The sequence below is a fragment of the Mesoplodon densirostris genome, chromosome 3, assembly GCF_025265405.1.
Source record: "Mesoplodon densirostris isolate mMesDen1 chromosome 3, mMesDen1 primary haplotype, whole genome shotgun sequence".
Lineage (NCBI taxonomy): Eukaryota > Metazoa > Chordata > Mammalia > Artiodactyla > Ziphiidae > Mesoplodon > Mesoplodon densirostris.
This window is the reverse complement of record NC_082663.1, coordinates 63669763-63693547: the sequence shown is the minus strand read 5'-3', so window position 1 is coordinate 63693547 and position 23785 is coordinate 63669763. Positions and strand designations below refer to the sequence as shown.

The 23785-nt window shown below is 39.6% G+C and overlaps 1 protein-coding gene and 1 non-coding gene across 2 annotated transcripts in view; both read right to left on the bottom strand.

Annotated features, from left to right (window-relative positions):
* SCAMP1 (secretory carrier membrane protein 1) overlaps positions 1-23785 on the bottom strand; it is a 109616-nt gene that overhangs the window by 66835 nt on the left and 18996 nt on the right. The window contains exon 2 of the mRNA XM_060093078.1: positions 16271-16348. Coding sequence (XP_059949061.1) covers positions 16271-16348 — 78 coding nt within the window. The remainder of the gene's footprint in view (positions 1-16270; positions 16349-23785) is intronic.
* Positions 4175-4247, bottom strand: TRNAR-UCU (transfer RNA arginine (anticodon UCU)). The gene has a single exon. It is a non-coding gene; the product is annotated as a tRNA-Arg (tRNA).

Sequence of the window (23785 nt, the reverse complement as noted above, 5' to 3'; positions counted from 1 at the left end):
GCACACTTCAGGAAAAGCACACAGAAATTACTCAAGAATTCACCCAGCTGAAACCATACTATAAATTCTTTACTGCTTTAAGTAACAAATGAAGTATTAAGTGTAAAGAATTACCAGATAAGAATGAAGGCTAGTTTAGAGCTAGTATTTGATATATTCGAGGCAATAGTTGCTTGTGGTATAGCAATTATGAGAATTATTGGAGAAGCACAAATCTCTAATACCACTGATATTAACCTGATAGCTGACAATTTCTTCAAATTTGCCAACGCAAGCTAAATCTCTGTCCAGCTCTGGAACCCAGTATTTTCATCAGCCACAACATGCTTGATTAGCCACCTCAAGCCAAGTATAGCTCTTGTCATAATTACTAAAGACCTATTCTAATGACGGCTCCAAATTCTTTTCCAACTTTTCACTTCTGCACATATGAACAAAAAGAAAATTAAAACAATCCACTAAACACTTCCATTTATGGCAACACAGCAGACCACACATCTGTAGTGACACCCCTGATACGCAGTACCTAAAAATGCTGAATCAAGTTTCATTTAAATAATATTGTAAATACACGACTAAGCTGATAGGAAATCCTGAGAGGGCAGAAAGTAGGAAAAACCACAAATCCAAAGAAGAGCCTTGATGCCATACCACTAACAAAATCACCAGGATTCAATAAGCTGGAGACAAAGCTTGGGAGTCCGTATAAGGTAAAATCAATCTGTGATCACCGCATAAAGCCAGGACTTCCTAAAAAGTAACATTCTCAGTGGATAAGCAGAAAAGCAGCTTCACAGAAAGAAACAGTATGAATACTTGCCTGTCTTGCCCTTGACTCTGGATAGGGAAGGAGAAAAAAAAACAAAAACAAAGAAATCTTCCCTGAGAACTCCTAATCATAAACCTACCACCTTGCAGACTTGGGGCCAGGTTTCACACTACCGATACAGATAAAATATTCCAAGTTGAAATTTTCATTTCCAGATATCCCAGGTTGGTAGTGACCTCAAGTACCTGGCAAAAGTAGAGGAACACACTTTAAAACCAGGCTTCAGGGCTTCCCTGGTGGCGCAGTGGTTAAGAATCCGCCTGCCAATGGAAGGGACACGTGTTCGAGCCCTGGTCCGGGAAGATCCCACATGCCACGGAGCAGCTAAGCCCGTGCACCACAACTACTGAGCCTGCGCTCTAGAGCCTGCGAGCCACAGCTACTGAGCCCACGTGCCATAACTACTAAAGCTCGTGCACCTAGAGCCTGTGTTCCACAACAAGGGAAGCCACCGCAATGAGAAGCCCGTGCACCGCAACGAAGAGTAGCCCCCGCTCGCCACAAGTAGAGAAAGCCTCCGCGCAACAACAAAGACCCAACACAGCCAAAAACAATAAATAAAAATTAAAAAACAAAAAAAATAGGGCTTCTCTGGTGGCACAGTGGTTGAGAGTCCGCCTGCCGATGCAGGGGACACGGGTTCGTGCCCTGGTCCGGGAAGATCCCACATGCCGCAGAGCGGCTGGGCCCGTGAGCCATGGCTGCTGAGACTGCGCATCCGGAGCCTGTGCTCCGCAACGGGAGAGGCCACAACAGTGAGAGGCCTGCGTACCACAAAAAAAAAAAAAAAAACAGGCTTCAAAGAATTTTCACAGCTCAAGTTCCAAGTAACATTGGCTCATGACTTAAACACAGAAGGAAGCAAGCCACCATGAGCAAGGATCCACAGACATACAAACTACAAAGTAAGATCAGAGGTACTGGAATTATCAGATGCAAAATATAAAATAGATATGCTTACTAAAGAAATAAAAGAAGGTAATAAAAGCATGACTAAGCAACAAGAGACTATAAGAATTGACCAAATATCTTTTAAAATGATACAAATGGAACTTACAGAAATGAAAACTATAATAATTGGAATTATAAATTTAATAGACAAGTGTGAAACAGCAGACTACACAAAGATGAAGAGATAATTAGGGAAACAGAAGTGAGTCTAAAGAAACCACACAGGTTGTAGAGAACGTACCTGAGGACACGGGGGGGAAGGGGAGGCTGGGAAGAAGTGAGAGAGTAGCAGTGACATATACACACTACCAAATGTAAAATAGATAGCTAGTGGGAAGCTGCTGCAGAGCACAGGGAGATTAGCTCAGTGCTTTGTGACCCCGTGGAGAGGTGGGATGGGGAGAGCGGGAGGGAGGTTCAGGAAGGAGGGGATATATGTATACATGTGGCTGATTCACTCTGTTGTACAGCAGAGACTAGCGCGACATTGTGGGGCAGTTATAATCCAATAAAGATGTAAAAAAAAAAAAAGAAAGAAAGAAATTGCAGAGAATGTAGCAGAAAGATGAAAAAAAGGAAAACATGAGAGCTTAAGAGAAATGAGAATAGAGTGAGAAGGTACGTACAATTGAGAGTTCCACAGGAAGCAAACAGAGAGAATGAGGGAGAGTCAGTGTTCAAAGGGAACGTGAGGACACTAATTCTCAGACTCCAAACTCCAAAACCCAAACCAGATGTTTTAAAAGTTAACACCTAGACACACGATAGTGAAAGAGCAAATCCTAAGTATGAGAGATCTTAAAACCATCAAGAGAAAGGGGGTGTGACCAAGATGGGAGAGTAGGAAGACCTTCAGCTCACCTCCTCCTATGAGCTTCACCAAAATTACAACTATTTACAGAGCAGCTGTTGATGAAATGACCTGAAGACCAGCAAAGAAGATCTTCTGCAACTAAAGATATAAAGAAGGAGGCACAGCAAGACAGCAGAGTTGCAGTATAGTCAAGACCCACACCCCTGTGCAGGCAACCCACAAACGGGAGGATAACCACAATGCAGAGGTTCTCCCCAAGGAGTGAGGTGTCCAAGCCTCACCTCAGGCTCCCCACTCTGGCAGTCCTGCACTGGGAGGACGAGCCCCCTAGAACATTTAGCTTTGAAGGCCAACAGGGCTTGCTTGCAGGAGAGGGAGAGCACTGTGGGAAGCGGAGACCCCTCTCTCAAAGGGCTCACGTGAAATGTCACCTGCTCGGAGACCCAGGGCAAAAGCAGTAATTGAAGGGAGCCTGGGTCGACCCACTTACTTCTGGAAGAGCCTCCCAGAGAGGGAGGAGGCAGCTGGGTCTCACTCTGGAGACATATCAGCAGATGCTGGTGGCAGCCGTTTTGGGGGAGTTCATTCTGTCACGAGGACACTGGTGCTGGCAAGCACCATTCTGGAATCTTCTCTCTAGCTTATTAGTGCCAGGACCTGGCCCTGCCCACCAGTAGGCCAGCTGCCATGGGACACAGCCCAGACCACCAGAAGGCCCAGAACCATCAACAGACGAATGGATAGAGAAGATGCAGTATATATATAGAATCAAATATTTCTCAGCCATAAAAAAGAATGAAATTTAGCCATTTGTGACATGGATGGACCTAGAGGCTGGCATGCTAAGTGAAATAAGTCAGACAGAGGAAGACAAATACAGTATGAGTTCATTTATATGTGGAATCTAAAGAACAAAACAAATGAACAAACATAATAAAATAGAAACAGACTCATGAATACAGAGAACAAACAGGAAGCTGCCAGAGGGGAGGGGGGAAAACAGAAAAAGGTCAAGGAGATTAAGAGGTCCAAACTTCCAGATACAAAATATATGAGTCAGGGTATGAAATGTACAGTGTGGGGAATATAATCAATAACTATGTAATATCTTTACGTGGTGACAGATGGTAACTAGACTTACTGTGGTGATCATTTAATACGGAATCACTATGTTGCATAACAGGAACTAAAATAGTGTTGTAGGTCAATTACACTTCAAAAACAAACACACAGAAAAAGAGATCAGGTTCGTGGTTACCAGAGGCAGGGGGTGGGGGACAGGGAATTGGATCAAAGTAGTCGAAAGGTACAAACTCCCAGTTCTAAGATAAATAAGCACTAGGGCTGTTATGCACAACATGATGAATATAATTAACACTGCTGTATGCTATATATGAAAGTTGCTGAGAGTAAATCCTAAGAGTTCTCATCACAAGGAAAAAATTTTTTTCTATTTCTTTCATTTTGTATCTATATGAGATGAATATTCACTAAACTTGATGTGCTAATCAATGCATGATTTAAGTCAATTTTTTTTTTTTTTTTTTTTTTTTTTGCTCACACCACATGCGGGATCTTAGTTCCCTGACCAGGGATTGAACCTGTGCCACCTACACTAGAAGTGCAGTGTCCTAACCACTGGACCACCAGGGAATTCCTGTAAGTCAAATTATACTGCACACCTTAAATTTATACAGTGGCATATGTCAATTATATCTCAATAAAACTGGAAGAAAAAGAAGGGAAAAAAAGAAAGACACGATACCTATACAAAGGAATGCCAGTAAGACTGCGAGCTATTTTCTCTACAGCAACAATGGGATCCCAAGAAGAGTGTGCCAAACTGATGAGAGAAAGTAACTGTCAATGCCGACCTCTAAATCCAGTGAAATTGGCTTTTGAGAACTAAGGTGAAATAATAAGTATTTATAAATATTCAAAGAGTTACTACCAACAGACCCTCACTAAAGGAACTTCTACTTTAGGAACAGGAAAATTAGTACCAGAAGAAATATTTGAGATGTAAGAAGTGGTATCTTTCTGCCTCATTGGACTCTCCTGCATATATCATCTTCCTTTTACACTCATCAAAACTGCAGATACAGAAGGAAAGTCAACCTATCTGTAGAAAAAAAGAGTACTCTAGTGCACCTAGATGTACTAGAGTAAGATAGGCTCTTCTCCTGACAATCCTGAAACTGTGTCTGTCACTGCTATGGCAGCCCCTGGGGAAAACTTAAAGTACTGAGAAAAGTACAGAAGGTGGAAAGATGGAGACAGAGAAAAAACTTTAGAGAAACCAGGAGAATAGGAGAGTGACCTCGGGGGCAGAGCTCTGGCCAGAGCAAGGCTGTACATCCTTCTCCCATGGCGGATGAAATTTCACAAGTTAGGAACAGACTACATTTCTTAAATCTCTGTAAAAGTTATTCTTTTATACTTTACATGGTTATATTTATATTTATATATACAAATTACACAAATTTATATATACAAATTTATATATTACAATATTTATATATATTTATATATAATTTATATATATACACAAATTACATTACTACATTTGCCTATCTGTGTGGCTTTGGAGAACTCAACCAGGATTAACAGATTAAAAATTATAGTAAGATATATTTTCACTCAATAGAATTAAGAACATTATAACAATCAAAGAAATACAACTATGGAGAGACTTTTCTGTTATATAGTGAGCTCTCTGCATTGTAAGTTCCAAAGGTGTTTCATTATTAAATAAATGAGCATATAAGATCCCTTCAAGGAATGAGAGGTCCACAAGTTGTCTTTCTCATGTATACAACAAATATGTTCTCCTTCCTGGTTTTCTTCCATAGTCGAAACACCTATTCAAGAAAATTTCTCCTTGATTTTCCCGGCTCTTTCTCTTCCATCTGTGAACCCATAATGTTTCTAAGTATACTCAGGTCTAAAGCAATGTTTCTTAACGTGTTCATAGATCTCCTGCATCAGAAAGCCCTGGTGCTTACTGAAAATGCAAACTCTACGCCCCACTGTGGACATAATGATTCAAAAACTCAGGGGTTGAAGAGAAGGGGTTTGCATTTTCAAGATGGTCACATTTTAAGTAAGCTCTCCAGGGTGATTCTTATACACCCTGAAATTTGAGAACTCCCCTCTGAGGCAACAAAGTTTACAGTTTCTGTAAACCACTGTCTATTCTTTCACCTAATGGAGAGACTGCCAAAAGAAACCTTAAACTTTTTGCAGCTTCCACTGATCTTATCAGTCTCTGATAGAGCAGACAGAACTGATTTTGGCTCTGCCTAACACAGATTCCCTTGTTATTAAGGGTGGTGAAAATTAAACATACTAATGTCAGAATCAGGACAAGTAGAAATAATTTTATCTGAATAGATGACCATTTCAAAACGAGGCTTTTAAAGATTAGAGTAACTGGGGGAGGAGGTAAGTAATAGGAGGAAAGAAGGGATATAGAAGAATGGGAGTTCCCAAATAGAGAAAGGCACATGAAGGAAGAGAGGTGCAGCCAGACATATTTATTCATACGTTGAAACATTCATTGATCAACTGCAATGTGCCACAAACAATTACAGACACTTGGGAGACATTAATGAACACGGCAGGCAAACATCCCTACTCTCATGGAGCTTACAATCTAGCAATGGAAGATAAACAATACATATAATAAATACATTATAGAGTATCTTAGAAGGCAGTAAATTTTATGGAACAAAAAAAAATGAACACGGTAAACGGGTCGTGAGTATAAGCTGAGTAGGGATAATTTTACAAAGGTGGTTAAGAAAGCAAATATTTCAGCAAAAACTTTATGGAAGTGAACAAGTCAGCTTTGCAGGTATCTGGGGGAAGACCATTTAAGGCAGAAGGAATAGCCAATACAAAGTCAGGAGAATGCCTGGCCTAAGGAAGACCAGGGTGCTGGGAAAGAATACACAAAGAAGGAGTGAGGAGATAAGAGTGAGAGATATTAGAGACCAGATTATATGCTATTTTAAGGACTCTTGGTTTTACTGTGGAAAAAAATCAAAAGCTAGTGAAGAGTCTTAAGCAGGAGACTGAAATGATCAACTTTTTTTTTTTTCAAGGTTATCACTCTGGCTACTGAGCTGAAAATAGATTAAAGGTGGAAAGAGAAAGAGTAGTCAAGAAACCACCACTGTAGTAATCCAGACCAGGGATGATGGCAGCTCAAGCCAAGTGGTGGCTATGGAGATAAGGCATCAGATCTGCATGTATTTGTAAGGGAGAGCCAACAGGATTCCCTGACAGAAATGTGCTGTGTAAGGAAATGGAAATAATGCAATACCACCAAAGTTTTGGCCTAATCAACTAACAAGATAGAAATAAGAAAGACTGAAAACGGGCAGGTTTCTAAGGAGGGGGCTCAGTTCAGTACTGGACAAGCTGAATTTGCAGTTTCTAAGACATCCAAGGTAGACATATCTAGCAGGCAGCTGAATACATGAGTGTGGTGTTCAGAGCAGAGTTCTGTGCTGGAGATGTAAATTTGGGAGTCATCAGCACGTAGATGATATTTAAAGCTGTAAGACTGGATGAAATAACCATTTGAGTGGCCCTAGATAGAGAAGAGAAGCAAAGCCGAACTCCTGGCACACTCCAATACTGGGGCTGAAGGGGCAGGGAAAGGAGAGAAATCAGCAAGGGAGACGGAGAAGGAAAAACTTAAGTGCTCTGAAAGCCACATGAAAAAAGTTTTCTAAGAATGAGATAGTGATCAACTGTCAGTGCTGTTGATAGATGGAGTAAGACTGCAGTTTTACCACTGGATTTAGCAACGTGGAAGTCATTGGCTACCTTGAAGAGTGTGTTTTGGTGGCGTGTTGGGAGCAAAAGACTTACTAAATATCTTTTAGGAGAAAGGGTTGAGGGGAAAAAGAAGTAGACAGCTCTTCAGAGGAGTGCTGCAGCAACTGGGAGCAGAGAAAGTTTTTCAATGACAGAGATGTGAGAATTAGACTCGAAAGGAAACAAGGTTAACATAAAGTTTTGTTACAAAGTTACAGTAATCAGGACAGTGTGAGACTGGCATAGGGATAGACACAGATCAACAGAGTAGAATTTAGAGTCCAAAAATACGCCCTTACATTAACCATCAATTGATTTTCATCAAGAGTGCCAAAATAATCCAACGCGGACGAAGATTTTTTCAAAAAATGGTGCTAGAACAAGTGGATATCCACATGCAAAAGAAAGAAGCTGGAAACCTATCTCATACCATTCATGAAAATTAATTCAAAATGGATCATAAACCTAATGTAAGCACTGGAACTATACAACTCTTAGAAGAAAACTTAGGAGTAAATCTTTATGACCTTGAGTTAGGCAATGGCTTCTTCCATATGACACCAAAAAGAGAAGCAACCAAAGAAAAAATAGACAAATGTGACACCAAAATTTAAAACTTCTGTGTGTCAAAGAACACTATCAGGAAAGTGAAAAGACACCCCACAGAATCGGAGAAAATACTTGAACAATGCAAGGGTTAGGCACTGATCCTCCACACAGCTGGAAATCCACTTATAACTTTAGAGTCGGCCCTATATATCCAAGGTTCTGCATCGGGGATTCAATTAACCACTGATTGTGTAGTACTGTACTATGTATTTAGTGAAAGGAATTCACGTGTATGTGGACCCCCATAGTTCAAACCTGCATTGTCCAAGGGTCAACTGTATCTGCAAATCACTTATTTCATAAGTGACCTGTATCTAATATCATGTATTCAATATCAAAAAGAAAATCCAATTTTAAAATGAGCAAAGAATCTGGACACTTCTCCAAAGATAACATACGAATGGTCAATAAGCACATGAAAAAAAAAAGTTCAACATCATTAGCCATCAGGGAAATGCAAACCAAAACCACAAGGATATATCACTGCACATCTGCTAAGATGGCTGTAAGCAAAAAGTCAGACAATAACAAATTTGGCAAGGATGTGAAGATACTGGAACCCTTCTACACTTCTGATTAGATTATAAAATGGTGCAGCCACTTTGTTAAACAGCCTGGTCGTTCCTCAAAAAGTTAAACATATTATTACCATATGACCCTACCATTCCACTCCTATGTATACATCCAAGAGAAATGAAAACATATGTCCACACAAAAACTAGTTCACAAAGGTTCAGAGCAGCCAAAAGTTGGAAACAATGTAACTGCCCATCAACTGATGAATGCATAAATAAAATGTGGTATAAGAAGCCATAAAGAGGAATGAAGTACTGATATATGCCACAACATAGTTGAACCTTGAAAACATTATGCTAAGTAAAAGGACCAGTTGCACAAGACCACACATTTTACGATTCCATTTATATGAAATGTCCAGAATAGGCAAATCTATAGAGACAGAAAGTAAATATACTTGCCTGTGGCTGGAGAGGGAGGGGGAAATGTGAAGTAACTGATAAGGGATGCAGGGTTTCTTTCAGAGGTAGAAGAGACAAAAATATTCTAAAATTAGAATGTGGTAATGGTTGTACAACTCTATTACTACACTAAAAACATTTAAGTGTACACTTTAAATGGGTGTATGGTATATTAATTATCTAATAAAGCTGTTAAATGAATAATAAATTTTTGTGATTTTTTTTTCCTAACAGAAGAAAACATGTTTTTATGATAATGTGAATGATCCAGTAGAAAGTGATAAAACTAGTGATGTTGGAGAGGAGCAATTCAGCAAAGTTCTTAAGTGAAAGTACATGGAATCTACTGCACAAATAGAGGGAATGGCTTTAGATAGAAGCACAGACAGTTCAGCTATAAGTAAAAGGCAGGAAAACAGAACACATGGGTATAAACGCTGGTAGGTAGGTAGACGTGATGGTGGAAGTCTGTGGATGTTCTCTACTGGTTGCTTCAATTTTCTCAGTGAAATAAGAAGAAGTAAGGTCATCAACTGAGAACGAGGATAGGAGGACAGATTTTAAAGATGAGGAGAGAGAAGAAGAGAGTGGACAATTAAATAACTAGGACATTCAGTACAACTTAGAGCTGGTTATGAACTAAAAATGAGGCCATTCAGTATGTTTACATGTGTTTCTCCATATTTAGCTGCAAGGTAAGGGCAGAGAGTATACAGAGTTGTCTTTAACCAGGGCTTGGCTTCTAGCCAAAAGATTATGTCAAAGTAAGGGGGAGAGGGGAAGGCAAGGGAGTTGAGAGTACATGGAGAGTGATTATGACAACTGGATGTGGAATTTAGGCTGAGAGAAGAGAGTAAGATGTAGATAAAGGACAGTGACATAGTAGGATCAACAAACCAGAGGTCCTGGTGGAACTGAAAGGTGTGTTGAAATTGAGGAACCAGAAGAGTAACCGAAAAGATATAAGAAATGGGGGTGAGTGACTTGAGATAACATGGAATGCAAAAATCAATGGAAGAGATGAGGTCAAGGCACTGACAGGCAGGACGTTGGAAAGATCATCACTAAGAATTCAAAATAGGACAGTGGGGACTTCCTTGGCAGTCCAGTGGTTAAAACTCCACGCTTCCATGCAGCGGGCATGGGTTCGACCTCTGGTCGGGGAACTAGGATTCCGCATGCTGCGTGGTGTGGCCAAAAAAAAAAAAAAAATTATGACATTCAGGAGGAGTTCCCTGGTGACCTAGTGGTTAGGATTCCGGGCTTTCACTGCCATGGCCCAGCTTCAATCCCTGGTCAGGGAACTGAGATCCAGCAAGCCGTGCAGCGCGGCCAAAAAAAAGAAAAATACATAATGGTGGATGGGGAAAATAGAGTAGGGAAAAGATGTTTTTAAAAATTACAAAATAGGAATAGTGTCTGAAAGAGTAATAGTGAACCAAGAACTAAAATTAAGAAATGAAAACAAAGAGAAATAAGGTGTAGTAATTCAGAGATCAGTAGATGACAGCCACAATGAGACCTGGGACCCAATTATAATCTGATGACATGAGATTCAAATGATGACATGGGATTTTTTTTAGACAGGAAGGAGGAAGACTGTCTAGAAGCAGCAACTAGAAACCAAGACAATACCTACCCCAATTTTATGCCCAGTTGTCTGAGAACTATGAGAGAAAAAGCAGCTAGTTTTGGACAAGGTTACAGGGGAAGCAGTGTCCTCACAGAAAGGCCAGTTTCCACAGAGCAAAGGATAAAACATTCAGAGAAAAAGATAAAGATATAGGGGATTTTGATGAAGTTGGACTCTGACTTCCAGAAAGCACAAGTTTCAGGAATTCAAGAAATAGAACGGTTCAGACTAAGAAATGTGCAGTGCATCATGAGGATTAAAATCCAGGAGATGAGGAGGAGTCTGGGGCTTCTCGTAGAGAATGACATAAACAGGAATCAAAGGCATAATGAAATTAGTTGATAAACTTAGGGCAGTCAAGTTTTGAGGGTAGGGAGGGATAAGTGTTCTGCAGGCTCCACTTTGATCCTTTTAAATGGGCATGAAGAGATATGAAGTTATACGTCCTAACCCTAATGTGCCATCTTATTCCCAGTGTGGCATACAAACCCTAAGGTGAACCTCAATGATTCTACCCTCCTGGTGTTCACGTCTTAATATAATACCCTCTCCTTGAGTGTATGCAGGACCTGTGACATGCTTCTAATCAACAGAATTCGGTAACAGTGATGGGATATCATTCCCTTGATTACATTATGTAATACAGGGACTCCATCTTAGTAGAAAAGTGTGAGAGACTCTCTGCAGACTCTCTGAAATAAGTGGCCATGATGTTGAAGCTTGTGTGGCAAGAAACCATGCAGCCTCTAGGAACTGTAGACAGCATCGATGACCTGAAGGTGGCCTCCAGCTGAAAACTGGCCAAAAGCTGGCGCCCCCAGTCATACAATCACAAGGGTATTAATTCTGGCAACAACCTGAATGAGCTTGGAAACAGATTCATCCCCAGTCAAGCCTCTGGATGAGAATACAGCCCAGATCACACCTTGATCACAACCTTGTGAAACCCTGAACAAATGACCCAGTTAAGCTGTGCCCAAACTCCTGACCTACAGAAATGACAAAATAATAAATGTGTGCTTTTTCAAGCTGCTAAATTTTTAGTAATTTGTTACACAGCAATAGAAAATGAATATACCTAGTATGAGAGGTTCGTCTTGGCCCATGAAAGGAGGTAAGGATAACCTAGGGAAGCCAGGTATTATGACCACACACAGTGTCTCTTTACTCCATTCAATGACCAATAAATGTCCTAAGGGAGGTGGTCTCAACGGGGTTGTGGGTTAGAAAGTAGATGACTTTAGCTGGAGCAAATGGCACCTTAGAGGATAAGATTAAACAGATAGTCTGGGGAAGAAGTCTACGGAGACTCTCTACTTTCTGCTCAATTTTTCTGGAAACCTCAAACTGCTCTAAAAAATAAAGTCTATAAAAAATTAAAAATAAAAAAAATAGTCTTAAGTCAAATCATGGAGGCCCCACATGGCTCACTACTATGTAGGCAATGCATAATCAATGCACACATTTCTAAGGAGAAAAGACCTAATCTGAACTTTGCCTTAAAAAAATAATTCTAGTCATAGTGCAAAAAACTGATTTGAAGAAGAGAAACTGGAGACAGGTAAGTAGACAGGTCATTGTATTATCTCACATGAGTACCTGAATTAGGACAGTTTAGTAGGAATGAAAAGGACAGACAGGTAATATCTCCTGGAGGTATAAATAACAGGACGTGGCTACTGATTAGATGTAGGAAAAGAAGCTGTTTGAGCCAAAGACGACTCAGGTACTTCCAGCCAATGACACTAGAAGAACAGAAGGCAACAGTTATCATTAAATGAAACAAGAAACAAAGAAGACTGGTTTCGGAAGGGACAGATAATGAGCTCCAAGAAAGACAAGAAGCAAAGGAGAAAGAAAAAAAGAAATGCGTGCCAAGGGAAAAGAAAGACAGATATTACAGTACAGAAATTGCTTTTGTGGTATTAAAAATAGGCAAGCTACTATGTACTATCCAGTCAGTGCCTGGAGCTAAAAGTTTTATCCATTTTCAAAATGAAAGCTGACATCAGAAATTATTTAACGCAACATCTTCCTCTCTGCCTCCACTGTTACACATTGAAAAAAAAAAAGATGCCCAGAGAGGTTAGATGGCTTGTCTAAAGGTACCAACTAATTAGTGGCAAGGCCTAGATTAGAATCCAGGTCTTATGACTCTCGGTCTACTCCATGTCCTGAATTAACTTAGTCAGAGGCAGTTCTTACTTATATAAATCATTTATCTATGTCCTTTATGGTCAGAAATGACCACTTGAGCTTGCCAGTACTTGGAATTTTCTTCTCTTGGTTCTCCTGCAGATCTTGCTGCTTTATATGACAGAAATCATATATGTCAACAAATAGCAGAACAGAAAAGGAACCAAGCAACCTATTCCTAAAGAAAAAAAATATGACAGTAAACTAGGCCTTGAGAAACATCACTAAGGATTTTATCAAAAGCACTACACTTCCCCCACACACACATAGGTCTCCCTATCCTTGTACTTCAACATCCGCCAGAAGACATCCTGTCTGAAGCCGTGAATGCCATCACCAGTGGCTGAAACTAGTGAGAATCAAGCTGCAGTAGGCATTTTAAACTGTTGCCTAATTTAAAAGGAAAACATTCCCCCTAAATACATAACAGTTTTCAAGGATGAGCTAATTCTTCTAGTAATTTATGCATTAAGCTTTAGAGGGCAGGCCAGGGAATCTACCCACCAAGCCCAACATAATTCCAGTGGTAAAATGCATTTTGAGTTCAAACAGAAAAAAATTATTTCATAACCAAAGACTACCCTCCATTTTTTTTTTTTTTTTTTTTTTTTTTTTTTTTTTTTTTTTTTTGCAGTACGAGGGCCTCTCACTGTTGTGGCCTCTCCCGTTGTGGAGCACAGGCTCTGGACACACAGGCTCAGCGGCCATGGCTCACGGGCCCAACCGCTCCGCGGCATGTGGGATCTTCCCGGACCAGGGCACGAACCCGTGTCCCCTGCATCGGCAGGCGGACTCTCAACCACTGCGCCACCAGGGAAGCCCTACCCTCCATTTTATAGCACATCTCAATTCAGACCACCACATTTCGACTGCTGAATAGCCTTCCAGTACACTGCCAACAGACTAAGTCTAAACTATGTGGTGTTTTATGAGGATTCCTTTCTCTGAATTTATAATACAGAATGAATTAATATGTAAATTATTAAAATTATTTAAATATTTGTTACTTTCCTTAAAGTTTCCAATCAAACAGAAAACTAAATATAAAAGGAAACCTAATAAAAAAAATTAAAAAGACAGGAACTTTCTAAAATCTTAAGGTTATATGCTCATTCTGCTGAAGGATCTTCCTACTTGACCTCAAGTAGCTCACCACACCCTTTTGCAACAATCTAGAAGCTTCATTTTCACAAATATTTTTCTAAGACAAATATAGATAACAACAATCAACTAAAATAGTATCTGGACTGAGTTCTGACATATCACTTACATCAATTATCCAAGTACATTTCCTCTTAGAAAATAGTCACAGCTGCAAAACCCGGCGCCCGGGGCGGGAGATAGCGGGGGGGAGTGGTGGGACAAATTTCTAAAATCATATGTATAGGAAACAGAAGAATTTTGAATTTTTAAATTATTGCATCTGTATTTTCCATCATGTAAAAAGTTCAGTGAAAAATGCCTAAGTGCTCTTGTAACAATATTTTTCCTGGTTCTGACACTATCTCACTCAACAAATCTAAGAGGAGTGTTTCATTGTAAGCTGGCTTTTCATTATTGCCTAGCTACTCTCTTTCAGAAAACCTTTCCTTGACTGTAAAGTCTCAACATTTAGAACCATAATTTACATTTTTGTTTTATTCTTCCTGGATATATCTAATTCGTGTAATTTTTTTAAATCCCAATTAGGTGAGAAATTTTCCATAGACCGGGACATTATCTTCTATTTCTTAGGCATCTGTCTCTAAAGATAGCACTAACAAAATGGAAAAGGCAAAAGCTTTACAGAAAAAAGATGAGTTACATAAACCAGTTCTGCCACTTACTAGCTGGATGACTTGTGTCTAAGATTCTTTATCAGTATAAGGAAACAAAAAATATCCATTTTGAATGCTGTTATAAGAATTCGATAAGGTAATACAGGTAAAGCACATGGCACAGAGTAGACAACTTGTTGAAGAACATTACTACTTCTAAAAAGAATAATCTAAAGCTGCTACTGTAAAAAGGTTAAACATTTTTTGCTAGTAAAATCTTCCAAAAAATTATATAAAAATCTCCCTTTATTCTTTACCAACAAATTTAACAGTCTTGCTCCCATCTCCACCCCCCCAGAAATTATCAAACTACATATAGTGGAATAAAATGTTCTGGGCTTTTCTTTTTCTCCTTTCAACTCCTACCAAGTTGCAATCTCATACATTTTCACAGTTCACTATAAGGTTGAGCCATACGACACTGCCATCTTTACATGTCAAAACTGGTCAACTTATTGGCCATTTCACAGGGTTCAGTCTGAAACTGACATGCTCAAAGAACACTTGATGATCCCAGCCTGGGTTGCAGCTGCTACACATAAACAGAGGCTGTTAAAATAAATGAGGGCTTTGAAGTAAAGTGAAATTTTAAAGTTCACTCTTATTTTAGTGCTTTTACTTTGTACAAAGCTCTTCTTAAAACTAAAAAGTTAATACATCTTGAAGATATTTCCAAGCAAAAGCCTACACGATCTTCTAGAATTATTTTCTAGACTATGAAAAACATGCATCAGGAAGAGATGATCAAGTAAGGATCCTTATAATGACATGTAAATCCAAGCACATAACTGAAGAACTTTAATATCTTTAAGAGGATGACTAACAGTTCAAGAGCCAACAATGTTTAAAATTAGGGGCCTCATGAGTGTGATATTTGAGCTAAAAACTCAAATACAGGAGACAAAATTATTTGCCAGAGAAATTTTGAGGCAGAATTCTCAACAGAACCTACCTTCAGTAGTCCTCAAAACTGGCTCACAATAAAATCATCAAAAGCACTATAGCAAAAACAAAAAACAAAACTGCCCTGTGAGAGATTAGAGCCCTAACAGATACTGTAATAAAGTTCTCCAGGTGCTTCTAATATGCATTCAGGGTAGAGAACCCTGTTCTTTAAGGTTTTTTTCCATACTCCTTCATTTTATAAACCAAGACTACATTTTGAGAAGAATATGCTCCTAGGCCAGGTTCCAGAGGTTCTAGTCTACCAGAGTAGAAAGCTAGTCCTATTCAGAATCACCTAATTCAAATGACAATCATACAAATATTCATGGTACAGTTCCAGACGAACATCTCTCTTTGTAAGAAAACATCACCCTGTATTACCATGAAACTAACATGTATACCAAAAAACCTCTCCTGTTTAAAGAACTGTAGTAATTTTAACATATTAGAGGGGTTATTAGCAATTTAATTTGTAGAACCATCATGGTAATTTTCAGTTACTAGAAATATTCCTTCCTGTTTTAATAAACTTGCTAAATTCTAAATAAAACACTAACAGCTTATTTTATATAAGTTTAACCAATCAACTAAAAAGAAACTATAATTGAAATATAAATCCTATTTAATTTCCATTTTAATATTTAAAAGTAGTCCAATTAAGAAGAGTCTTACTGTTCTAGAATCCGAAAATGGATTGTATTCATCAAGTCCTGGTGGGACATTTCTTGTCACTTGTGTAACTGATGGGTCCTGGAATAAAATTTGAAGGAGAAAAAAAAGGTTACTTATTCTTTAAGATACAATTATGATATTTACAAAGCATTTGCTTTATCTGTCCTTTTGGGCACCCAGCAAAGCTAACAGAGGAAAATAAAGAAGATTATCAGATTTACTCAGTCCCACTTCCAGAAAGTTGAAATTTAAACCCACAGCCCTCACACTCTCAAAGAAAAACAAATGAAAACTGGGTTAGATGCAAATCAGCTGCTAGCTATTATTTAAAGAATGAAAATAGACCACCTCATAACAGCTGTGTGGAACCGATTGCACAGGGCATCTCAGCAAATCTTGAGTAAACCCATCCTTTCCTCTGGGCTCCACAAAGAGTTCACGTTCCCCTTTTTTAAAAAATAATATCTTCAGTTTTCCCCACTGCAGATTTAAGTACCACGATACAAATCAATGTCATGTACAGGAAACATCTAGAGCATTCAAGATTAAGCACCTCTTACTTGTTTTATTCTACTACAGTACTTCTCCATGACTGTATTTATTGTTCCACATGATCCTAGACTGTCTCCCTCTTCCAAGTATAATATATTACCACATTAGCCCAGCTTTTCAAATCTTAATACTAGGCTTTCATATAAGTAACTAAATCACAAAATCCTAGTTATTCTATTTCTCTTGACTGTGAAAGTAAGACACAAATATAATTAATGATCATCTCAACAAAATCAACTACATAATTAATGTGAAAGGCATTTGCAAACCATAATATACAGCCTCATCAGCCTTCATATCCTTAGTCTCAAACTTTCACATTCACCAGAATCAAATAAAACACAGATTGCTGCACCCCACTCCCAGAGTTTCTGATTCAGTAGGTCCAGGGTGGGACCTGAGAATCTGTATTTCTAACAAGTTCCCAGGTGATGCTGTTGGTCTGGGGACCATTGCTCCCTCGTCTACACTGTACATTTTCCAATCCATCTTCCTCAACACAGTCATCAAAGTTACCTTTCAAAAATGTAAAGCTAATCTTTTCATTTCCCTCCTCCAATCCCTCTCCTCTGCCCCTTATCCATTTCAGATTTAGAGACTCAACTATAAAATACACATTCCTCAAAATGAGATACAAAGTTTCCAACTAGCCCCTGCCTACCTTTCCAGCCTTATCAACTCTCTTATAACCACCCTCACACCTTGCCAGTCCTTTCCCTTAACCAAACAAAACAAGCTACTGGGCTTCCCTAGTGGCACAGTGGTTAAGAATCCGCCTGCTCGGGCTTCCCTGGTGGCCTAGTGGTTGGGAGTCCGCCTGCCGATGCAGGGGACGTGGGTTCATGCCCTGGTCCAGGAAGATCCCACATGCCGCGGAGCGGCTGGGCCCGTGAGCCATGGCCGCTGAGCCTGCGCGTCCAGAGTCTGTGCTCCTCAACGGGAGAGTCCACAACAGTGAGAGGCCCGTGTACCACAAAGAAAAAAAAAAGAAGAATCCGCCTGCCAATGCAGGGGACATGGGTTCGAGCCCTGGTCCGGGAAGATCCCACATGCCACAGAGTAACTAAGCCCGTGCGTCACAAATACTGAGCCTGCACTCTAGAGCCCACGAGCCACAACTACTGATCCCGCAGGCCACAACTACTGAAGCCCACGTGCCTAGAGCCCGTGTTCCGCAACAAAAGAAGCCACCACAATGAGAAGGCCGTGCACCGCAACGAAGAGTAGCCCTGGCTCCCACAACTAGTGAAACCCCACGTGCAGCAACAAAGACCCAATGCAGCCAAAAATTAATTAATTTAAAAAACAACAAGCTACTATATAAGGAGCCTTGAACTTAGCAATAAGCAAGCGGTAAGTATAAATTAAAAGTACAGCAGAGATGAAAAATAAAGTCTTTAGGCTTGCTCAACAATAAAATGGGAAGGGGGCAAAGAAATCACTCTACCTCCTCTCAGGGTTACCCTCCCCAGTTTATACAAAAATGAGTAGGAAGATTATCAAGAGGGGATGTATGCTTCAGGGGGAAAATTAAGAAAATAGAAACATGAATATTTTAATCAAATTTTTAATCAAGTTGGCATTGTTGTGCTTAAATTTAGAAGTGGGTCAGGGTCAAAAAGTGGAGACCTAGCAAATCCAGATGGTCCAGCTGCAGTCATGTCACAACGCCCAGCCCACCACAACCCACCACAAAACCAGGCAACCTGTGACTGCTCAGACACCATATTCTTCCTTGGCATTGCTTCCTCTGGCAGTAATACTCTTCCAGGCAGGGTCAGCCTAGCAATCTCCTCCTCTTCCTTAAAGACTCAACCCAAAGACTACCTCATATGCTAACCAATAATCTTCCTGATACCTTCCTGATATCCAAGTCACTCCATCCCAATCTCAATGCTCCCACAGAACCTGGTATTTATCTCCATCAGCATTTATTTCACTGAACCATGATGATCTTCATGCAAGTCTTTTTTCCCAAATTAGACTGTGACATCTCTGAATACAAGAAATATGTAAATAGGTTTTTATTTAATCATACATGAGAGGTAATACTGTTTCTTGAGTGATTATTATTACGACCTCTGGGGGGGGGGGAAATCCAGAATAATTATTCACAACAGTAGCAGCAGTAATAACCAAGAAATACTTCTTTAAAAAATTAACATAGGGCCTCCCTGGTGGCGCAGTGGTTAAGAGTCCGCCTGCCGATGCAGGGGATACGGGTTCGTGCCCCGGTCTGGGAGGATCCCATATGCCGCGGAGCGGCTGGGCCCGTGAGCCATGGCCGCTGGGCCTGCGCATCCGGAGCCTGTGCTCCGCAACGGGAGAGGCCACAACAGTGAGAGGCCCGCATACCGCAAAAAGAAAAAAAAAAAAAAAAAAAATTAACATAAATATGAAGTTAATTCAAAAAGTTTAAGTGAAAAGATGTTTAATTAATGTTTACTCTCACTCATAAGAAGAGAAACACTAATTAAAACTACGGCTGACCCTTCAACAACACAGGGGTTAGGGGCACCAACCCTCGGCTCAGTCAAAACTCCTTGTATAAGTTATAGTTGGCCCTCCCTATACTCCACATTCATGGTTCTGCATTCATAGATTCAAGCAAGCACAGATCGTGTAGTACTATAAAATTTACTATTTAAAAAAATCCACATATAAGTGGACCCACAAAGTTCAAACCTGTGTTGTTCAAGAGTCAACTGGATGCTGATGTAATCATTTCTCACGTATCAGATTAGCAAAAATCCAAAAGTCTGACATACTCTGTTGACAAAACTGTAAGGAAATAAAGATTCTCACACATTCCTAATAGGAAGAGAAACTGTTACAACCTCTATGGAGGGAAAGTTGGCAAGTGCTAGCAAAACTACATCTGCATTTGAACTATGACCCGCAATCTCATTTCTAGGACTTTACTCCAAAGATATACTGCAAAATACTATTTGTAATAGCAAAGAATGGAAGCAAACTAAATGTCTATCAATAGAAGATGGTTGAATAAACTATAATACATCTATATGACAAAGTACTATGCAGCTGAGTATTATGCAGTTGTAAAGTGGTATAAGATCTACATGCTATGGAATAGTGAAAAAGTAAAGTGCAGAATGGTGTAAATATAATGTTGCCTTTTATCCACAAAGGAAGATAAAAATGAATGTGTGTCTTTGTTTTTAAAAAAAGAATAAACCAAAAACAAACAAAAATGATTGCCTATAGGGAGAGGAAGAGAACAGTGAGCAGACAGCATAAACTTGGAAGCTAGACTTCTCTGAATGTACCGTCTTGTATAGTTTTTCCTTTGGAACCATGAAAATGTTTTCCACGATTACAGAAGAAAGTTAATTCAAAAAGAAAAAAGGGGGGAGGCAAAAGGTAGGGTCGGAAAGACGGGTCCTGCTTAGCCAACATTCATACCATCAATGTCATTCTCGCAACGCTACTTAAGTACAATGAGTTCCAACTTTCATTCTACCAATACGTATATCCAATGATCAAGTGTCCTCAAATTCAAATTCACATTAAATTCTTTTTTTTAATCCTACATAAGGTAAAACTTAGTTCTAAAGAGGCCTAGAATGAAATCATTCTTCCAATTTTCTACTTGTGACGACAATAATTTAAATGATCTTGTTTCCTTTTAGGTTCTAGAAAAGTTTAATCTAGGCTGAAAGTTAACTGGCAGTTTGCTAAAATCTCTGTCTCAAGTGAACTGAGTTCAATTCTAGTCGGTCTGGAATTTCCCCTAACATAGCATTAGGTGACCAAGCAGTAGACTATATGCCAAGAATGATCTAGGGGCTTCCCTGGTGGTGCAGTGGTTGAGAATCTGCCTGCCAATGCAGGGGACACGGGTTCGAGCCCTGGTCTGGGAAGATCCCACATGCCGTGGAGCAACTGGGCCCGTGAGCCACAACGACTGAGCCTGTGCGTCTGGAGCCTGTGCTCCGCAACAAGAGAGGCCGCGACAGTGAGAGGCCCACGCACCGCGATGAGGAGTGGCCGCTGCTTGCCACAACTAGAGAAAGCCCTCGCACAGAAACGAAGATGCAACACAGCAAAAATAAATTAATTAATTAAAAAAAAAAAACCTCACTCACTAAAAAAAAAAAAAAAGAATGATTTAGGAAGATAAAGAACTGATATCTCTGAATTATCACATAATTAACATTTCAAATGAGTTTTTCAGTGTTGAGGGAGCTATAGTTTCTAAACTGGGAGAAAAACAACAAAGCTGATGATTTAAGTAATAATGAATGATCTTTCAATGCCTATTAAGTATTGAGCACTTATTTACATTATTTCCAACCCTTTCTATGATCCTCCCAGGTGGATGGTATTGTCCCATTTTTCAGAAAAAGAAGATATGGCCGTAAAAAAGAAACTTCCTCAAGGTTAATTAGCATATATCTGAGATAAACTAGGAAGCCAGGACTTCCAATGCCTATATATACTCTTTCCATCAGATATACGAAAAACAGTTTACCACAATCATAACTTTATCCAGAGAAGACACTGGTTGAGCTCGTTGTTTACTGATTCTAAGAATTTAGCAGGAAAATATCTCACTTCTTCTCCAACACAATCAAAATGAAATCGTTTTAACTTAAGTTGGTTGCTTCTATGACAGTGATTCTCAAACTTCGCAAGCACTGGAATCACCTGGAGGGCTTGTTAAATACCCAAACTGCTGAGGCCCACTCTGAACGTACCTTGATGTGCAGGATGGTGGCTGAGAATTTGCATTTCTACCAAGGAAAGCATTCTGACCTGGTCTTATTTTATTGACTTAGAGGAATGTACTAGACTTCTGTATTTTACGAACTTTCAAGAATCAAGACATTCTTTAGAGTTTAAATATCCTTTTTGGACCTGACTATCCATAAAGTTATGTCATTTAGTCAAGCCGGGGCTATTCTGCTAACCCTTTAGTAAGCAACTTAACTCCATGGTCATGTTTCATTAAAAACCAAGATGCATTACAAAAATAAATGTTTTTTCAAAGAAGAGAATAAGTAAATATTTTACATCTAGCATAATTAGCTCTTTTCTATCTTTAATCCAAGTTTCTTTACCAAACGCTCCAGGGTTGTGCACCTTCACTGTATTTCAACTGATTTCCTCCATCATGCTTTATATGTTGGACTTTCTCAATCACTGCCACATATAACCACAGGAAGATTCCACCCTGGCAAAAAAGTACTTTCACCTTCAGCTAGACATGAGGACATTAATTCAATAATAGTTTCTGCAGGGAACTAAGATCCTGCATGCCGCCTGGCTCAGCCAATAATAATAATAATAATAATAATAATAGTTTCTTCAACAAATATTTCTTGTGAATAATCAACTCCAGTCTCTTCTCTGTATATATATATATATATATATATATATATATATATATATATATATATATATCATCCTCAAGCTAAACAGTAGGCTAAAAACAAAAAAAGCTTACATGGATGATTGTGTACAACCATACATTATGTATCCACTTACTGTATCTGCTAACACTTAATAGGTTTGGGTTTCAAAATTAACATTCAAAACTTTGTGTCTTAGGTACTTGTTCTAAAGCAGAAAAGAGGACTAGGTCTAGGAATCAGAAACTCTGGGTTCGCTGGAAATGACTAGCCTCTGCAACCTTAAGCAAGTCAACTAAACTCTCAATTGCCTCATATGTAAAACAGGAGAAATATGATAGATGACTGCCCTGGTCAGTTGCAGCTCTGAAATGTTATGCTATAGACTATAAGTCTTTTACTGTTTGAAAAGGTGACTGCCTGTATTCAACCTTCCCCACCCCACTAATGAAAAGCTGTAAACATTGAACAGGCACTTCATATTTCAATGTGACTCAGGTTTTTCATCAGTAAAATGCATCACATAGCTCATGAGCTACTACATGTAAAATGCTTAATACAATTCCTGCACATGGAAAACACTTGTGTGATAGCTAAGGCTGTTATCATTATTACCAACAAAATAGGATCAAACAAAAAAAGCTGTCCATTTTTGATGAACTGAGGTATCAAGGACGTACAGAGCATCCTATGTAATGAATAAGCCAAAAAACAACCACAGACACCTCCTGAGGAAAGCAATCAGGAGTTCTCCACCTAGCCTTGTGTCATGTGACCCCAGTAGCTTAGCTACATGTGAAAGGATGAAGAATGGGCCTCTGTGCCAACGGCAGCCATTTTTAGAACTGGACATGAGGGAGCCTAGCAGACCCCAACAGAAGTGACTCTATATTGGATAATAACTAATCAATCCAATTAGAGCCTATTTGTTGAGGCACTTGAATATGAGACATAAAGATTGTACTATAATCAGTAGCAGCAGCAGCAGATGACACTAGTTCATGGTGTAAAGACAGACAAATAGAAGCTAAGTCATAAGAAGGTGACCAGAAAAGCGGCAGTAGGTTCAGCACCTGAGGGGAATGGCATTTACTGGAGTTGCCAGTGAGTGACCAAAGCAAAAAGAGGGCCAAGAGAGTTACTGCTCTTCTAGTTGATGAGGAATGACTCATCCTCAGGAAGATGTTAGATGTTAGGATGTTAGAGGAGTTTTCACATGTTCCTATAGATCCTCAGACGGGCCTCGGGAAGAATGGAAAAGGAGGAGGAAGTGTCAGAGGGGCGGAAGAGGGGAAAAAGGCTGGCAGAGATCAGCCCCCTAACCTTCACTTGAATCAGTGAAGCTCAATTTTTATGTTTTATAAATATTGATTTCACCTGAAAATGGTTTCCACTGTTTGGCAGGAGGGAGGTAAAGGGCAGGGGCTATGGATTGAGGAAACACCTTGTTAGCTCTCAGAAACTGTTTCATCACAACCGCAGAGATCGACTGCGTTGGGGTTCCTTCCCTCCCCAAGAATCCAAAACAAAAAGACTTCCATCACCTGAGGTAATCTGAGTGCATCTCCATGCCTTAAAACCAGAACAGGTG